The sequence below is a fragment of the Hordeum vulgare genome, chromosome 4H (genome assembly GCF_904849725.1).
Source record: "Hordeum vulgare subsp. vulgare chromosome 4H, MorexV3_pseudomolecules_assembly, whole genome shotgun sequence".
Taxonomy (NCBI): domain Eukaryota; kingdom Viridiplantae; phylum Streptophyta; class Magnoliopsida; order Poales; family Poaceae; genus Hordeum; species Hordeum vulgare.
In genome coordinates, this window is record NC_058521.1 from 16,953,437 (window position 1) to 16,971,738 (window position 18,302).

At 45.5% G+C, this 18,302-nt stretch overlaps 1 protein-coding gene across 1 annotated transcript; it reads left to right on the top strand.

Annotated features, from left to right (window-relative positions):
* Window positions 1–241: 241 nt before the first annotated feature.
* LOC123451047 (ACD11 homolog protein) lies at window positions 242–2,151 on the top strand. The gene is made up of 4 exons (XM_045128061.1): window positions 242–851; window positions 1,134–1,306; window positions 1,544–1,689; window positions 1,863–2,151. The coding sequence occupies exons 1-4, from the start codon at window positions 591–593 to the stop codon at window positions 1,967–1,969; spliced, it is 687 nt and encodes a 228-aa protein (XP_044983996.1). The 5' UTR covers window positions 242–590; the 3' UTR covers window positions 1,970–2,151.
* Window positions 2,152–18,302: the final 16,151 nt, after the last annotated feature.

The following is an 18,302-nucleotide window of genomic DNA, read 5'->3' on the forward strand; positions in this document are numbered from 1 at the left end:
CCCGCAAAAGAAAATATCGGTGCCGAGTCGTTGGCGTAAGTACCACGAGGGGGAAACACCACCGCCTCGGAGTCCCTACCACTTTTCTACTCCTCCAACACGCCAATCGACGGACCGACCACGACCAGTCTCTCTCTCTCTCCCCCGTCCGAACTCGGTCTAGCCAGGACCCCACGTCCACCGCTTACCCGTGCGCCCCGCTCACGAAACTCCCGGACGATGCCTACATATACGGAAGAAAAAAAAGAAGAGGACCCGATTTCGCCCCGCACTTCCTCCTCTCCAAATCCCTCTCCGCCTCCGTCCGATCCTGCTCACCCCCGCCCGCGGCAGACTCCCGGCGGCACCCCTCCTATACATAGGCGGCGCCCTCCTCTCCCCGGAGCCGCTATATTTTCCGCGAGCCCATTCTGCCCCGTGCGCCCGCCCGCGCCACCCCCACCACCATCCGTTATCGGTTGTTGCGCCGCGCCTTCGGTGCCGAGGAGAGAGAGAGGGGTGGCCAGGAGGAGGAGGAGCAGCGGCCTCCGCGCGCCACCGGCGAGGGATAGGGAGGGAGGTTGGTTGATAGGGAGGGAGGGAGGGAGGAGATGATGGCGTTCAGGGGGCAGAGGCCGGCGCAGTCGGAGCAGATGTGCGACGCGGCGGCGGCCGTGGTGGCGGCGCGGCAGGGCATGGAGCAGCCGCTCACGGCCGTGGCCGAGGCGTTCGAGGAGCTGGCGCGCGGGATGGAGGCCGACGGCGGGGAGCTCCGCCTCGCCCCCTTCGGCGACACCTGCGCCCTCGTCTCCGTCCTCTTCAACTCCCTCGGCATCGCCTTCAAGTTCGCCGAGAGCGAGTACGTCACCAAGGTACACACCCCAATCCCAATCCCAATCCCATCTCGCCATTCCTCCATCCCTTTCATTCTTCTTGCAGACCAAGCCTCGCCCATCTCGCCATGGCGTCTTTTATTTAGAAACAATCGACGATCGTAACCACAGAATCGGGAAGCTTTTAGGATTCCCAAACAAGATTGTGTGCAAGAAAGAAATGGAACCGGCGATCGTTTCTATTCTAGTTTCGTTTTTGTTTGGTCACGACCGCGACCTGTGGTGGAAGGAAAGAAAGAAATGTAAGCCAACTTTGCCCAGGTGAACGACCTCATCGGGGCATCGAGGGAGTACGCGACGCTCAACGACATCCTGGACAAGGACGTGGAGAACGACTCGGTCAAGAAGCAGGGCAGCCATTCCCGGAACCTGCGCAGGGTCCGGCTCGGCCTCGGCCTCATCAAGGCCCTCTTCGAGCAGTTCCTCGCAACCGAGTACGTTTCCCCACTCATTCACCCACTCACTCACTCACTCATTCGTTCGTTCCAGCATAGCGCAAATTTGTCTCTTGCTCTCCCCCGCTGGCACCACCAGCAGCGGCGGCAAATGCTTTGTGCAGCAATCAATGGCGGTTTGGTTCATCATCATCAGTTTTGTGCTAATAAAATCATCCTTGATTCCGCAAACGGACGGACGACAGCTTACACTCTCTCTGGCGTCTGGTTTTTCAGGGGCGGCTCGTTGTATGATGCCGCGACGACGGCCTACGGCCAGGTCTGCGCCCCGTTCCATAGCTGGGCAATCCGGAAGGCGGTTGGTGCCGGGATGTACACTCTCCCCAGCAGAGAACAGTTGATAATGAGGCTCAACGAAACTGGTAAGCCAACGATTTGACACCCATCGCCGTCAGGATATACCTACCTTAAAAACTTATTCAGTGATACTCAATGCTTCCATCAAGATGATCTCCACATTGACAGACCAATAACAAAATCATGTCGCGTGCCTTAACTTATTTATCAATAATGATGAAATGATGTGTGCTTGCAGATTGCTCTGTGCAGAAGGAGATGAGGAGATACATCGACGCTTCTAGTCCGATTATAGTGTACATCGATAACCTGTTCCTGTCTAGGAACATTGTCCTAGATTGGTGAACTGAATCGGGGATCATGCTTGCGGCTCTCCTCACGAGCTGTTATTGATGTCATTGTTTTATTTTTATTTTCTCATAGCTTTCTAGCCTTGGTGGGGCGGTGGATGCTCTCCCTTCGCACTGTCTCTTGTACTGTACGATTATATGAAAAATCTAATTCTAAACCAAGAGGCGGTTCTAGTATGATCATGCTATTCTTATGCTACCAATTGCACACCGGGCCAACTTGTTGATCATCAGAAAAGAAATGGGACAGACGGACAGTGGAGTCATCAAAGAAGAGTATGTTTTAGTAACAAATAGTATAGCCATGTTATTGTTGCCTTGGTACTTGGTACAATAGCTAATAAGGGCCCGAGACCATCCCGGACTGGGCAAATTCGGCTCCGGACTGTTCGTCTGCGGACGTGCCCGGGCACGCTGACGGACCCACATATCTCAAATCCATGAAAAATCATGCACATCGGTCACATAAGCCATTATCGCACGTAAATAATAAATGTTGATACTAGACATGAACAGTGTTTATATAAAATTTATTACACAATCAAACATCAGCTCTTTGTTTTTTATTATGGATCCACATATGCTCCACAAGATAATTGAGTAGTTGGGCGTGCATCTTCTAATACATCTACAGAAAGTTCATAAGCTGAGCTGCATCATGATCTTCTGTAATTTCAGCTTGTTCTTGAGGTGCTTCAAAATCATTGGTTTTGGCTACATCATCACCCTCATTCTCACAATCATATTGTGTAAAATAACACAATATGTCATGAACTGTCACGAAGTTTCTGATTTCCACATCATTATAGCCCCACGAACAATTCCCCAATGAGCTTGAAGCACACCAAATGCTCTCTCTACAATAGTTTCCTCCATTGTTGCAAAGTGGCTCCGGTTTTTTGCCATGCAGTTCGGATATGGTTATGTGATGCCATTGACTCTATTATGATGGTGGCTTCTTTGACGTGATCTTGATACATTCCCCACAAAACTTTAGGACAGTTCTTCCGTTGTCAATGCATGCAATCAATTGATCCGACCATTCCTGGAAACCCTTTGGTCTCTCCAAGCCAACAACTTCTTCATGTCATGCGCATTTGGTTCTCTCAGATGCTCTACTTCAAACACCTGCACCACAACGCATGCAAACTTGACAGTAGTCTTCAGGCATATGCTCTCCCCCATCCTAAACCATCTCATCAACGACATCTGCAGCAGTACCAAGTGCAAGCATTCATAGAGTAGTCGTGCACTTCTGCTTGGTAGAGAAAGAAAGTTGACCACTGCAATCCCTGGTGGGCTTGAAGTACTCGATGTGTGCCTCCACTCCCTCCACAATATGCTAAAACAATGGTTTTCACATGCGAAAGCGCCGACAAAACCATGGATCATCCGGGGAAGTTGGGTTCAGAGCAAAGTAGTCCTTCCGTAGTAGCTTTGCTCCGCAAACCCTATCCTGATTGATCACTCTTGTCCCTTTGATTGAGCCCTTGAAATTGAGAATATACTCCACTTGTCGGTCCATTTCCTCTTGCATTCTCATGACCACGATCATGTCCACTTCTTCATCCGAATCTGAGTAATCGAAGAACTCATGTTGAATCATTTGATCAAGCTCCGTCGGTCCATGCTCCTCGTCAGACGAAGTATCATAATCCATCATTTTCCATAATAAAATCACAAAAAATCCGGTCAAATAATGTGTCGAACACATCAAGCGCAAGCTGGAGCCAGATAGTTGTTGGACCTACCATGGTGGCATTCGGGCCGGCGACGACGTCCCCCGCGGCGAGGACGAGAGAGAGGACTGCTCTGCCGGAGCTGACGACATATAGGCTAGGAATGGCTACGGAGCCCGTGCGGCGGCGGAGCTGTGAGATGGACGATCCGGAGGAGGAAGACAGGAGAGAGCAAATGGATCTAACAATTCTAGGGGTGGATTTGGTGCAATTTGCGATAGGGTCAGGTTGTCGGATCCGACAAGGTGGGCGTGCTCGGGTGCCCCCATATCCGCTCCATATTTGGATTGGATATGAGGGGTGTCGGTCAGCCCATACGTTGGAGGTCCGTTTAAGGCGCCCGCCCGGGTCAGATTTCCATGACCGGTGAGTGATCGGGTGGCCCGCCCGGACATTTGAGGAGGTTTAGGATGCCTCGCTATAGATGCTCTAATTGTATAGCAAAGTTCTCAAAATGCAAGAACAAAAAATATATTGGAGTGAAAACCAAAATATGAATTTGAATTACAAGGCTTTTGATGCCATGGTCCATAACAAAAATAACGAATCATAGTAGGAGATGGGGTGTAAATTTTCTTCGAAATATTCTGATAGGTAGAAAATCTATAAAGAAGAATCCTCATACTAGATGAATGATTTTCGAAATAGTACTCTCCAAGGCGGTTAGGTCAAAGCAAAAAAGTCAACTTATGAATGATTCATTAGTATTATTTTGCGAAAATGAATGAATCATTAAAGGAGACCAAAGTTGGATACCAATTTAATCAATAATTATATTTATATAGGAGGTGAATAGACTAGTAAGCCAAAAATGGACTCTTTCCTCTTTTTTCTGGTCAACTTAGATTTTTTTTAACAATATATCAACCATCCCACACTTGCAATTCCGCTAGAGTATAGTCAATACATGCAAATGAAACTCTGCTAGAGTATTGTCACGCCTAAGATGCGACCATATCCTCAATTTGGCACGAAGACCTCGTCAGGGATAGAAGCGCATCTCGTCGTGTCGCCAGAATGGATATCGTTACAAGTACATGTACTGAAAAGATGAGATATATAAAGAGTTGGCTTACACTCGGCACAAGCTACATCAGAGTCACATCAATACATTACATAATCATCAAGAGTAAGAGCAGGGTCCAACTACAGACGAAAACAAATGACAAAAGAAGAACGACGTCCATCCTTGTTATCCCAGGCTGCCGGCCTGGAACCCATCCTGGATCGATGATGAAGAAGAAGAAGAAGCAACTCCAAATGAACAATCAACGCGCTCGCGTCAAGTACCCTTTACCTGTACCTGCAACTGGTGTTGTAGTAATCTGTGAGCCACAGGGGACTCAGCAATCTCATTTCCAAAGGTATCATGACTAGCAAAGCTTAATGGGTGAGGCATGGTAAAGTGGTGAGGTTGCAGCAGCGACTAAGCATATATTTGGTGGCTAACTTACGATTACCAGAAATAAGAGGGGGAAGATCTACGCATAACGGACGTGAACTACTCGTGATCAGAAGAATGATCCTGAACACCTACCTACGTCAGACATAACCCCACCGTGTCCTCGATCGGAGAAGGAACTCACGAAAGGGACAGTCACGGTTACGCACACAGTTGGCATGTTTTAATTAATTAACTTTGAGTTATCTAGAACCAGTGTTAAACAAAGTTTCCACGTTGCCACATAACCGCGGGCATGGCTTTCCGAAAGATTTAACCCTGCAGGGGGTGCTCCAACTAGTCCATCACAAATTACCACAAGCCGCATAGAAATCCTCAATCACGAAGCTCGCGATCTCGTCGGATTTCCTAGTGGAAAACCTCCACTCTGAGATTACCCAAAGCATCACCGGAATCCCGATGCACAAGATATCTCGTCAAAGGTAAAACTAATCCAGCAAGGCCGCCCCGCGTGTCGACGATCCCGATAGGAGCCGCGTATCTCGTTCTCAGGACACGACGGATGGAACTAGCTACGGGTGCCAAACCTCGAGTTTCCTCGCGGTGGCCCCGCAGGCAGACCGTTTGGGACCAACACCATCAGCACTGGCCCCCCCTGTTTATGTAAAATTACTCCTCTGGTTCATGACGCCCTATGCATTTCAGTGTTAACAAAATTATTATGTTGGGCAAATGTAGAACCAATGTTGGGCCTTGCCGGACCAGCTTTAATCTAAAACGAATTATCAAGGGGGTCCCCATAACAACCCCGATCGTGTTAGGAGCGCTCATTTATGGAACATAACACCGGTAGCCGAAACTAAGGGGGCAAAGGTGGAACAAAACACCAGGCTAGAAAGGCCGAGCCTTCCACCTTTTACCAAGTATATAGGTGCATTAAATTAAATAGCATTAATATGGTGATATGACAAGGAACCCATGTTATCCATGGAAGCATCTGCACCTACAACTAGCAACGCTAACAACAGGGTTAAGCAAGCAGTAACATAGCCAAACAGTGGTTTGCTAGGTCGAACAGGTTGAGGGTTATCATGGCATTGTTGAGAGGCTAATATGGAAACATGTGGTAGGCAACGAGACATAAAACGATAGAAGCAATAACTAGCATGGCAATGATAGTAATGGTATATGGGGAAATGATCATCTTGCCTGAGATCCCGTTTGAAAGAAGAACAACTCGGAGAAGTCGACAAACCAACGTAGTCGAACGGGTCCTCACATTCCAACACGCTTGCGGAACTCTATCGAGACGGAGGAAACCGGAAACAAACATCAACACAGATATTCACCACGGCAAATGCAAGACATGATGCACACTCTAATATGATGCATGATCCGTTCAAAGATGCAAGGGATGGCATGGCAATTCATCTCACGCAAACTCTACACATTAAGTGAAGCTCGATATGCAACGGGTTGCATATCAACGAAACTCCACGTTTAATTATTTAATTCACTCCTTTAATTATCACGGCAATATTACATTGTGGTTATCATGGCAAGGGTGAAGCGATGATCCTACAAGTCATCCTAGTCGGTTACCACACGAAACATAGATCGGATCTACGGCACAAAAGACATGCAACACAATATGTTATGCCATGAATGCATTATGCATGCTAGTTCAAACATCACGGGCAAGAAGAGAAATAAGCATGGTGTCGCCATGGCGAGCGAGAGGAAACCATGGCGGCAAATCGGAAACGATGCCACGGCAATGTTCCGGTCCCGATAACTCGAGGAGAAACCGGTGCCAACGTATACGAACGCGTGCGGGAACGGTAAATAATAATGGGGTGACCCCGTATCTCGGGTTCCCATGTGTCGAGGGCTCGACGAAAAGGAAGACGACGTGCACGGGCAAACAACGGTGCATACATATGGTGCATACATGCATTCAACTTGTACAACACATACATGCGTACAACACTAGTACACGGTTCACGACATGTCCCATCGGTATACCTTCGACGCGTGCATAACGGAGGGGTTCGGTCGAAGCGGACGTCGTGGAAGTAGTCGTACACGCGCCGGTAGTTGAAGTAGTGGTACCGGTCTCGTCGACGGTAGTCGTACTCTCGGCGTCGGCAGACGGTCTTCGGCGTCGGTAGTCGTTCACGAATCCGTAGATGTCCGGGGTCATCGGGGCGTCGTGGTACTCGCGGCGAACTTGTCGACGGGCCACAGTGGCGGGGATGGTGCACGCGGCGACGCAGGCGGCAGCACAAGCAAACAACACGGCAAGCTGGGCAAGCAAGCAACTAAACCTATCTGGCAGCCACAGCAATAAGCAGCGGCAGCTAGCGTCAGCCAGGCAAGGCATCGGGCAACAGCACTACAACTACCTAGCGGCGGCAGGCAAACTTAGCAGCAGCTAAGCTAGCTAGCAAAGCAAGCTAGCAGCCGACTACAACAAGAGCAACAGCTATACGCAGCACAAGCTACATCTAGCCTCGGCTAGCAGCAAGCAGGGCAGGCAGCGATCAAGCATCAGCTAGCTCGGCCAGCATCTACAGCAAGGAGCTAGCAAGCAAAGCACACCAATAGCAACATCTCGGCAACAGCACAGCAGCAGCAAGACGCTTAGCAACAGCAGGCAGGAGCAGCCCCTGGAGGCGGCGGCCATGGGGAAGCGAGCCAGCGGCGAGCAACAGCAGCTCGGGATGAGCAGCGCGACGGCGGGGCACCGGCGCAGGCGCATGGTGACGGGGCGGCGAGCTCGCGAGGGAGAGGGGCGAGGCGGCGCGGGTTCGGCAGGGCTCGCGGGCAGGCGTAGGGAGGCGAGCACGGGGCTGGACGCAGGGAGCGAGGGCGGCCACGGCGGGGGAACTGCTGCGGGGCGGCGCCGGCGAGGCCTCGGGCCGGCCGGGAGCTGGAGGCGGCGAGCTCGACGGCGTTGCAAGGCAGGAGGCGGCCAGGGACGACATAGGCCGCCGGGGAGGCGCGGGGCCCCGGGCAGGCGCGACCATGGCGGCACGCGGAGAAGCGGCCCGGCGACGCGGAGGCGCGGCAGGAGGGGCGCTGGAGGCGAGGGCGCGCGTGAGGTGGAGGACGGCGGCTCGGTCCGACGCGGAGCAGAGAGGAGGCCAGCGCTGGGGCTGCTCGCGGCCATGACGGCGCTGGGTGAGGAGAGGATCGGGAGGAGAGTGGGGAGGAGAACGGGATGAGAGGGAGGCGGGCTGGGCTAGGTCAGCACAGGAGTTGGGCTGCGTCTGGCCGGCTCGGCTGGGCTCCCTCCCCCTGCTAGATCCCTTTTTTTTAAAACAGAAACTCAACAAACAAAAGAAAAAAAAAACGTTTAAAGCAAATAGAAAAAAATAAAGGCCTTTGACTTCTTAAAACCAAAAATTATGCCCCAACTATAAAATAGATTGGGCCCCTTTTAACAAATAAAACTAAAATCTTTTAAGAATAAAATTAAACCCTTTTTTTATAAAAGAATAAAATTAAACCTTTTAACAAAAGATTAAAATCAAACCCCTTTTGAAGAATAAAATAAAACCTCTTTTTATTTAGAGAATAAAATAAAAGCTTTTAAAAGAGAGAAGAAAAAGAGACGGTTTAACAATAAAACAAAAGGAAAAATAAGATTAAAACCCAAGGGTTACCCCCACATTTAATAAAGTGGTTTTACAAGAAGACGCCTTTTTTAGAAGGGTTAAACGGAAGCTTTAGCAAACCGCAAAAACGAAATAAGAAGGGAGAGAAGGGGAGAAGGTTCACGTCCTCGGGGAGCAGGGGTTTAGCGGTGGCTCTCACGCACGCATTCTCATCGCGCCAATAAACGACGTCACACTCACAAAGCACTCACAAGCAACACCGACAAATAACACAATTAACATGATGCCATGCATGATGCGATGATGCAACTACATGACGATGCAACAAACGAAAAAAATAACCCCACGACGGAAACGGAAAGAAAGGGGGATCTTCTGGGGCGTCGGCATCGGGCTGTCACAACTCTCCTACACTACAAGAAGATCTCGCCCCGAGATCCAAGAATGAAAGGGGGGAGAGGATGAGAAAGAACAAGAGGTAAAAATTTAGTCGCTTCTTTGACAAACGAGTGAAACCAATGATCCTTGAAGGTTGCAAAGAGATGAGGAATGATATGAGAAAGAAGCAAGAATTCACGGAAAATTTCGGCAGCACTTCGGTAGGAAAATGGGACAAAAAAATCGATAAGAAGAGAGAATTGCACAATATTCATAACAAACAACTAAATAGAGCAAGGGAACACCATGATCTTGGTAGAACAACAAGATTGACCCAAAAGAGCAACATCACAAAGCCTCCGGAACAATAGAATAGGAACTAGCTCATACGGAAGAAGAGAATGAAGAAAAGAATGACAAATACTAACTCCAATGAACTTGACAAGCATCCTTGCGAGAAGGATTGGACGGAGTTGTTGGAAAACAACAACGAAAGAACAAGATAGTAGTGGGCTTATGAAAGCTTTTCAAACCAATGAAGTAACAACCAGCCACTAACAGAAACAAGGATTGATTGGGAGAAACAAGATATGAACAATTTCTTACACCAAGAGGATACATTGAGAACTTGGATTAATGACAAGCACCATGATAGCAACAATCCATAGGAAAAACTTTAGGTGAATCCAAACCAAGATAGCTCAATGAAAAATCATGGGTTGGAAAATGTCTCATGATCATAGAATTGGTGGGTTTAATTATCTCATTCTTGAAAGGAAATCTCTTCGAGGCTCCTACACTAACAAGAAGGATATAAAACCACCTCAAAGGATAAAGGAAGAACAAATGCACTTGGGAATGCAAGAGAACGGATACTTGAGAAAAGAATTGATATCATGATTCCTTCGGAAGAAGAATTGAAACCATTACGAACAAGAATAAGAACTATGTTAAGTTTATCCTTCATCAAGTTTAATTGATGACAAGCAACGGATTTAGCATACAACTTATTCTTCTTGACGGAATCTTGAAGAGATAGAGAGATAAGCACCACTTGAAGCATAATTGAAGGAAGCACCGGTAAGAAATCACAATTGAATGGGAACACCACGAATTAATGGAGATATATGAGAATGAAGAGATCATGATCCACCTGAGAGAAAAACTTGAACAAGGCACCTGAGAGACTTTTTAGTTGGGACTAAAAAAAGTCTTAGGACTTTTTAAAGAAACAGGGCCATAATAACCAACCCTTATACGATGATCTACACTGAACTATTGATATGAGCTTTTATGTAAAATGGTGTCTTAACGTTGGTTTTCATGTTATTCGAAATTGTGCCCATAAAGATTTCTTAAAGAGCATCGACGTTGATATGCCATCTTGAACATTTGTCATGCATGTCCTTATGTATTAATTGTTTCGATGGAGCTGTCTAATATGTTTGCAACCAAATTAAATCTTGTCATGGTTTACAGTTGTAAAAGCATACATCGGCAAAAAAAAAAGCTCTAATGCACCTTCTATCATTGAGTACTAAAATATACTTTGCTATTTTCATCATAATAAAATATTTTATTGGGTATCATTGAGCGGGAACGACGAAAAGGACGTAAAGAGATAGCGACAACTAGGTAGATATTTGTGTTGCCTAATAATTTAGAAATACCTTGAGCACACTTAAAAATCATCCAACCTTATGTTTTTTGCGCAACACTACTTATCATTTTGTTTTTCATGTGGCATAGTGAAAGATTTCAAGATATATGCTGATGTTGTTGGTGTGTGTACTAGGGATGATTTTTTTTCAGAGATTTGTTGATGTTGTCAGGTGTGTGTACGAGGGGTGATTTTTTTTTTTGTTACAACGCATGGTACATGTCTTGCTAGTAATCTGAACAATGTTACTGTCAGACCACAGTGAGGGTCTGTTTGAGACTGCTCTGCTTCATTAAAATCAGTTCTATTTCACCAAATCCACTTTAGAGAAGTTTCATATAGGAGTTGCAACTATTTGGAGAATGTTTGGGACTGCTCTACTTCAGAAAATTCAGGTCCGCTCTAGAAAACGTAAGCCAAACGGGATAGCTTCATGATATACCGCTCCGCAGAAAAACTAGAATCTGGGGTCCAACTTCTTGTTTTTTGTGAAGCTCTCTAGAAGGTGCTTCATAAAATTATAGAAGCTGGAGTTGGAAGAAAATTACTCACCACTGCCACCAGTAAGTGGATACCCCTTTATTTCTTACCTCTCATCCAATCAAATAGATCATTTCCATCAAATTTTTCGTTCGTGAAGCTGGAGCTAAATGAGAACGAAACATTCTCTTGAAATGATTGCAACTCCTATATGAAACTGTTCTAAAATGGATTTGGTGAAGCAAAACTAATTTTAATGAAACAGAACGGTCCGAAACAGGCCCTATGTTTTTTAAAGCGGAGCTGAATTTTCTGAAATAAAACAGTCCCAAACAGGCTCTAAGTCATGACCGGGAAGTTTTTATTTTTACTTTTATCGGCGACGGCGCTCTTTCCATTTCATAACTTGTGGTGAGTTGGCGATGCTCCCTTCCCTCATCAGAGAAGCAGGTAGCAGTGTGCAGTAAGCGACGATCGAGCTCCTGCTGTGTGCCTCGTTGTGAGGCACCACCGAACGAACAGTCTGGACTGCAAGACCCAACCCGAATATGCAGGCGAAGGATTCCCGTACCCATTTCCTATTTCGGCGCCCGGTTGGCGGCATTTGGCAACTCGCACGTAGGGCCGCGGGCGTAGCAGGCCCAGTGACAACGCTAAAGCCCAACCAACTGGACTACGCTGCCGATGAGCTGGTGGTAGAATTCTTCTGCACTGCACATGATGTGTATTATTGCGTTACAGTACTACTCTTCTTGGGCCTACCTTGGAATGTAAGCAAAATGCCAACTCAAACCAGCCATGAAAAGAAGAAAACAAACGTTGTGAGACGATGTGTATGTACTCAGCATATCACTTGTGATCCTCTCTTGTGCCAGGTAAGCTATTTTTCTCTTCGTTTTTTTAAGTGGAAGGCACCCAATAAGTTCTTAGTATCACAAACTATTGTACCGTACGTACTGTAGAGATATCTAAGCTACCCATATCATCGGGCAAATTGATATGTGAATTCATATACGCTGTACGTAGTGTAATCCCGAGGCATGTTTTGTTACCTGCATTGTTTTTAGACAATTTGCATTTGTGACTTTCTTGTGTCTGGCTGAATGAATACATGCAAAAACAAAAAGATCTGCACATAGTTTGGTAGTATACATATTGGCTCCGTGCATTAGGGTAGCAACTGCACTCCCCTCAGCCGCAAAATCTACATCTCGCTACTAGCGAGTGATCTTTCTGTCTCGCCTGAATCTTTCTTCTTCCCTGTTGTAATTAGGCTGGCCCGTTTGTTAGTTTTATTTTTGATCACTCTATGTTCGACGGTCGCTGGCTATGGCAATCTCTATTTAGCGTCATAGGTGTTCGTTAACATGCATTTTCGCAAACGGGCGTCTGCAGCCCTGCTAGCTGGGCTCGGTCCGTTTCGCTTGCTTCCCGTCCATAGCTACTTCGCTAGTTTACAAAGCGCAAAAAAGTACGCAAGAGCAAGGGACCAAACCAAGGGTCTTCCGTTTCGTACCGTACTGTGGAAACCACCCCGCCACGGGAATTTGATGTGCTAATGCAAGCATGTTTTGTATTATCATTTTCTCTTTCTTTTTACTATTATCTGTTTTTCTGTTTTCGTTTTTCAGGTTTCTTTCTTATTTTTCCTTCTTACTCGTTCGATGATTTCTTTCAAATCCATCCACATTTTTATTAACTTATGAATATTTTATAAATTTCATGATTTTTTCCGAATTTTATAAAGTCCTTTTAAAATTAGATGAACATTTTTTTAATGACGAACTGTTTTAGTTTTTTTTTATTTTTTCTCAAATCTTATAAACTTTTTTCAAACTTGATGAACTTTTTTCCAAAATTGATGAACTTTTTTTCAAATTTCATGAACTCTTTTCAAATTCGATGATCTTTTTTCAAAAGTAATTCAAAATTCGATCAATCTACAAATTTGTAGTTTTCTTTTTCTGTAAAGTCATGAAAAAATTATAAATTTTGATGTAATTTTTTAAAAATTGATAAGTTTTAAAAATTTCTAGATTTCTTTTTTTGTAAAGTCATGAACAATTTTTTAAATTTCAATGAACTTTTTAAAACTTGATGAACTTTTTAATTATACAATCTTCTTAAAATTTCGAAGAACTTTTTCAAAATTGATGAACTTTTTTAAATATGCAAACTTTTTTAATTCTAATGTACTTCTTTCTAGTTTGTCACTTTTTTTATCCAAAAAAAGTATCATGATTTTTTTTCAAAAAAAAGAAGCGATTCAGTACATGGTTATGTATTAACAAATAGCGTTGGACTTGTTATTAGGTTTTCACGCAGTAACTGGAGACTTCGCAATGGTAGCTCCATCGGTTAGCGTGTTCATAAGTGCAACGGACGTCTTGGTTCAAACCCGGTAGCCGCAAAAAAAATTGTGACTAGGTGGTTGAGGGGGAGAGTAAAAGTGAGTAAAAGTGAGCATAGTTTATTGGCATCGACAACACTGAGTAGAAATTAAAAAAACAACTCTTTTTTAAAAAATTTGAAGATTTTCTTTCTAATCCTCTTCCGTTAGAAAACGACCACATGCTTTGTAGCACCGGCCAAGTCTAGTAGTAACGCTCGAGAAAAATCTTCAAAGAAGGTTGCGCCTCCTGCGACTGTCCGAAGCTCACGGAATTAAGTCATGTCCCTCTATCAACACTAGAAAGAGGAAGACGTGTGGTGTGATTCATTACGAGGATCCCATATACCCTACCTCGCCACAACAAAGCCAATCTACGGTGGCCGAGGAGGGTCGTGCGAGCCAAAGACCAGATCTTTGTTGCATTTGGACCTTATGTTATATTTAAATTTGTTTCTAAAATTTGAATTTATGGATCTAAAATGTCTGAGTAGAGTTCATATGGATAAAAATTCTAACAACATTTTTCTAGAAAAATTGACTTGGCACATATGCTTTGTAGGATCTATTCACGTGGAATGATACCTTAAAACCACCTTTTTACCTTAAAACCATTTCAAAGGCTTCTTCATGTGGAATATGCTCGGAATAAGAGCATCTCCAGCCGCGCCCCCAACAGGCCCTCCCAAGGCCATTTTTTTTTCCGTCGGCGAGCGAAAAACGGTCTAGTCGTGCCCCAAGGAGTCCGTTTTTCGCGGTTAGGACCGAATTTGGTCCTGGTGGTACCAGCCCGAACCCAGCGCGCTCGGGGTCACCTGGACGCGCCGGCGGAAGGGAAAACGGCGCGTTAACCCCCCTGTTACGCGGAAAAAGATTTTTTCTTCTCCGGATCCACCCCTCGCGCACCACGCCTTTCCCCACCGTGTCGATTCCGGTGCCGCCCACCTACCTACGTCCGTTGCAAAGGTCATCTCCCCGCCGACTGACGTAGGGTTCATCGCGGCTTCGCCCCCTCCCCGCCCCGCCGCTTCTTGGCGTGTTTTCCCGGCACTCCGAGCACGTACGCGGCGATAAAGTATTCTCGCACCGTTATCATATGAGCCGGATGTTCTTCCTCACGATTGCGAATTCCATCAGGGAATTCGACAACTAACTTCAAGTGCAAAAAGATTGCATTGGCACACTTGGATTCACCTCGCTCGAGAAGTGCACGACAACTATGAGGATGCTTGCATACGAAACTCCTGATGATAGTCTGAAATACTATGGACGCATGGACGAGTCCACCACCATAGAGCGTTTGTACAAGTTATGCATGACATCGGTGGCAGTTTTCGGACCTTAGATTTTGCGATCACCAAATGTTGAAGACACTACTCGGATCCTAGCACAGAATACAAAAAAAGAGGATTTCCTGGGATTCTTGGAAGTATCAACCGCATGCATTGGAAATGAAAAAATTGTCCATTTGTTTGTCAAGGGATGTACAAAGGCTCTAAAGGAGCTTGCAGTGTGGTACTTGAGGCAGTAGTCACACATGACCTCTGGTTTTGGCACCCCTTCTTCGGTATGTCAGGAACTCACACTGACATCAACGTACCGCAGTGCTCGAATGTCTTTGGCAAGCTTGTTGAAGGTCATGCTCCTCCGGTTAACTATGAGGTCAATGGTCACCATTACAATAAGGGATACTACCTAGCAAATGGCATCTATTCGAGATGGTCCACATTTGTGAAGACTATCTCAAATCCTGCATGAGGAGGCAAGCACTCCTATTTTGCCAAGCGTCAAGAAACTGGCAGGAAGGATGTCGAACGGGCATTTGGTGTGCTTCAATCTTGTTTTACTATTGTGTGGTACCCCGCTCAGACCTGGTCGAAAGATCAAATGTGGAAGTCATGACTTTGTTGTGTTGTGTTGCACAACATGATCATTGAAAGCGAGCGGGTTGAGCCAGTATCTGACACTGAACCATATTACATGAAAGGTCCTCTTGTCCAAGTTGATCACCAGCTACCAGGAACCTTGACTGCCTTCCTCAACATGAGCGTGGAGATCCGAGACCCACACGTGCATCAACAATTATAGCATGATTTGGTGGAGCACCTATAGAGGCTTAAGGGCAACGAGTAGCTCGATTTTTAATTTGTATTGACTTGTTAAATTATTTATGTTAATTTCTATGATGAACTCTGCGATAAAAAAACTATTGTTGTTCAATTTACGTTGAACCATGTCGAATATGAGCCAAATGTGAGCCAATACTGCGTCGAAACTAGGTCGATTTGCGTCGAAAGTGGGCCGAAAGTGGCGGCTCGGGGTTCCATTGGGTGGGCGACTGGGAACACGATCCCCCACGCCGTTTTTTGCGCCGGCACACCCCAAGGCGGCGCTATTTCAGGCCCGTGGGGCCTAACGGCTGGAGATGCTCCAACAAGGCACACGAGATGTAGGGAAGTACCACGCATCAGACTACTGATGTTTTCCTTCCTATCAGACTAGTTGGATACCGTTGGATGCAACATGGATGAGAGGTGGATGAGGCATGGTTGCATCTTGCATGCAGCCCATCTCACGTGAAGATTCCCAATTCTGTAATCAATCACCATAATTACCGTACGTGGTGTTTGCCTGTGCTGTCCTTTCGTTAATGGCTGTGAATTGCTCGTTTTCTGGAAACTAACTATTACATATTTTAGGCAAATAAATTTGTTTGTTACCTTAGAACAATGATTTTCGAACGTCACGAAGCATGTTTCTATTATTTATTGACATTGCTTCCAACACACCCGAAGTTTGCTTCAATCTAAAGCGCGGTGAATGAAATTTGCTTCCAAGTATATTTGAAAACTTTCTTTAATTATGTTGCTTTCATATATGATCTTCGCTCGAGCTCCCTCTAATCACGTGCTTCCTTTTCTTCCATACTTGTTTCCATAATAGCATAAATATGCTTGCAATACTACAACCTACGCTTTATAATTTTTGCTACGAGGCATGTGTAGTTGTATTTTGAAGCACAATTTTTCGACAGGTTGAAATCTGTCACATGTAATATTGATGCATTTCATGTGTTGGTGAGTCGTTGTTGAAGCATGAAAAAATTAGTATACATTGTAGTGTTTGTGGAAAAGAAAGAAGCAAAATTATAGATACTTGGAAGCTTATTATTTATAAGTTGGAAGCATGCCAGATATGATGTTGAAGCACTGCCTTACTAAAACTAAAGGGAATACATACATATGCACCATGAAACTTAGTACATAGAACCCGTCGAAGAACCAATGGTGTCAATGACAGGAAGTATCAGAGACGACATCGACTCGTACAATGGCACCATGCAAAGCGAGGTCGGTATTGTAGCCATAGTCTGCAGGTGTCGATCTTGTCGTGACCAACTCGCCGGCGGCATGAATTTGGAAGTGCCTGCTCCATGGATAGAGCGGATGTTGAAATTAGTAGTGGGCTTTAGGCCCATAAGAGAATTTCAGAAATCTCCAAAGACCCGTGTAGGTGGTGGCATGACAAGGTGGTGGTGGGAAGTTTAGTCCCACTCTGGAGAAGAAACTGGACCCTCATACATCTCAAACGTATCTATAATTTTTTATGTTTTCACGTTGTTATCTTGTCAACTTTCGATGTTTTGTTTACCTTTTATATCTTTTTTGGGACTAACTTATTAACTCAATGCCAAGTGCCAGTTCCTGTTTTTTCTGTGTTTTTTACTCTTTTCACATCTGATTTTGGAACGGAGTCCAAACGGAATAAAATCCACAAAATGATTTTTTCCAGAACAGAAGAAGATCGTGAGGCTTGAGGGCCAAGCAAGTGGGCCCACACGGGGGCCACAAGCCCTGTTGCCGCGGCCAGGGGGAGGCCGCGACAACCAGGTTTTTGCCCCCCTGGCGCTCCCCTGCCCTAGGTCTTTGGCCTATAAATTCCCTAAAAATCCAGAAAAAATCAGGGCATCCACGAAAACACTTTTCCGTCGCCGCAAGCTTCCATTTCCGCGAGATCTCATCTGGAGACCCTTCCCGGTGCCCTGCCGGAGGGGACTTTGGAGTTAGAGGGCTTCTTCATCAACATCATCGCCCCTCCAATGACTCGTGAGTAGTTCACTTCAGACCTACGGGTTCGTAGTTAGTAGCTAGATGGCTTCTTCTCTCTCTTGGATCTTCAATACAAAGTTCTCCATGATCTTCATGGAGATCTATCCGATGTAATCCTCTTTGGCAGTGTGTTTGTCGAGATCCGATGAATTATGGATTTGTGATCAGATTATCTATGATATATATTTGAGTCTTTGCTGATTTCTTATATGCATGATTTGATATCCTTGTAAGTCTCTTCGAGTCTTGGGTTTTGTTTGGCCAACTAGATCTATGATTCTTGCAATGGGATAAGTGCTTGGTTTTGGGTTCATACCGTGTGGTGACCTTTCCCAGTGACAGAAGGGGCAGCAAGGCACACATCGTGTTGTTGCCATCAAGGGTAACAAGATGGGCTTTTATCGTAGATATGAGATTGTCCATCTACATCATGTCATCTTGCTTAAGGCGTTACTCTGTTCTTTGGACTTAATACACTAGATGCATGCTGGATAACGGTTGACGTGTGGAGTAATAGTAGTAGATGCAGAAAGTATCGGTCTACTTGTTTT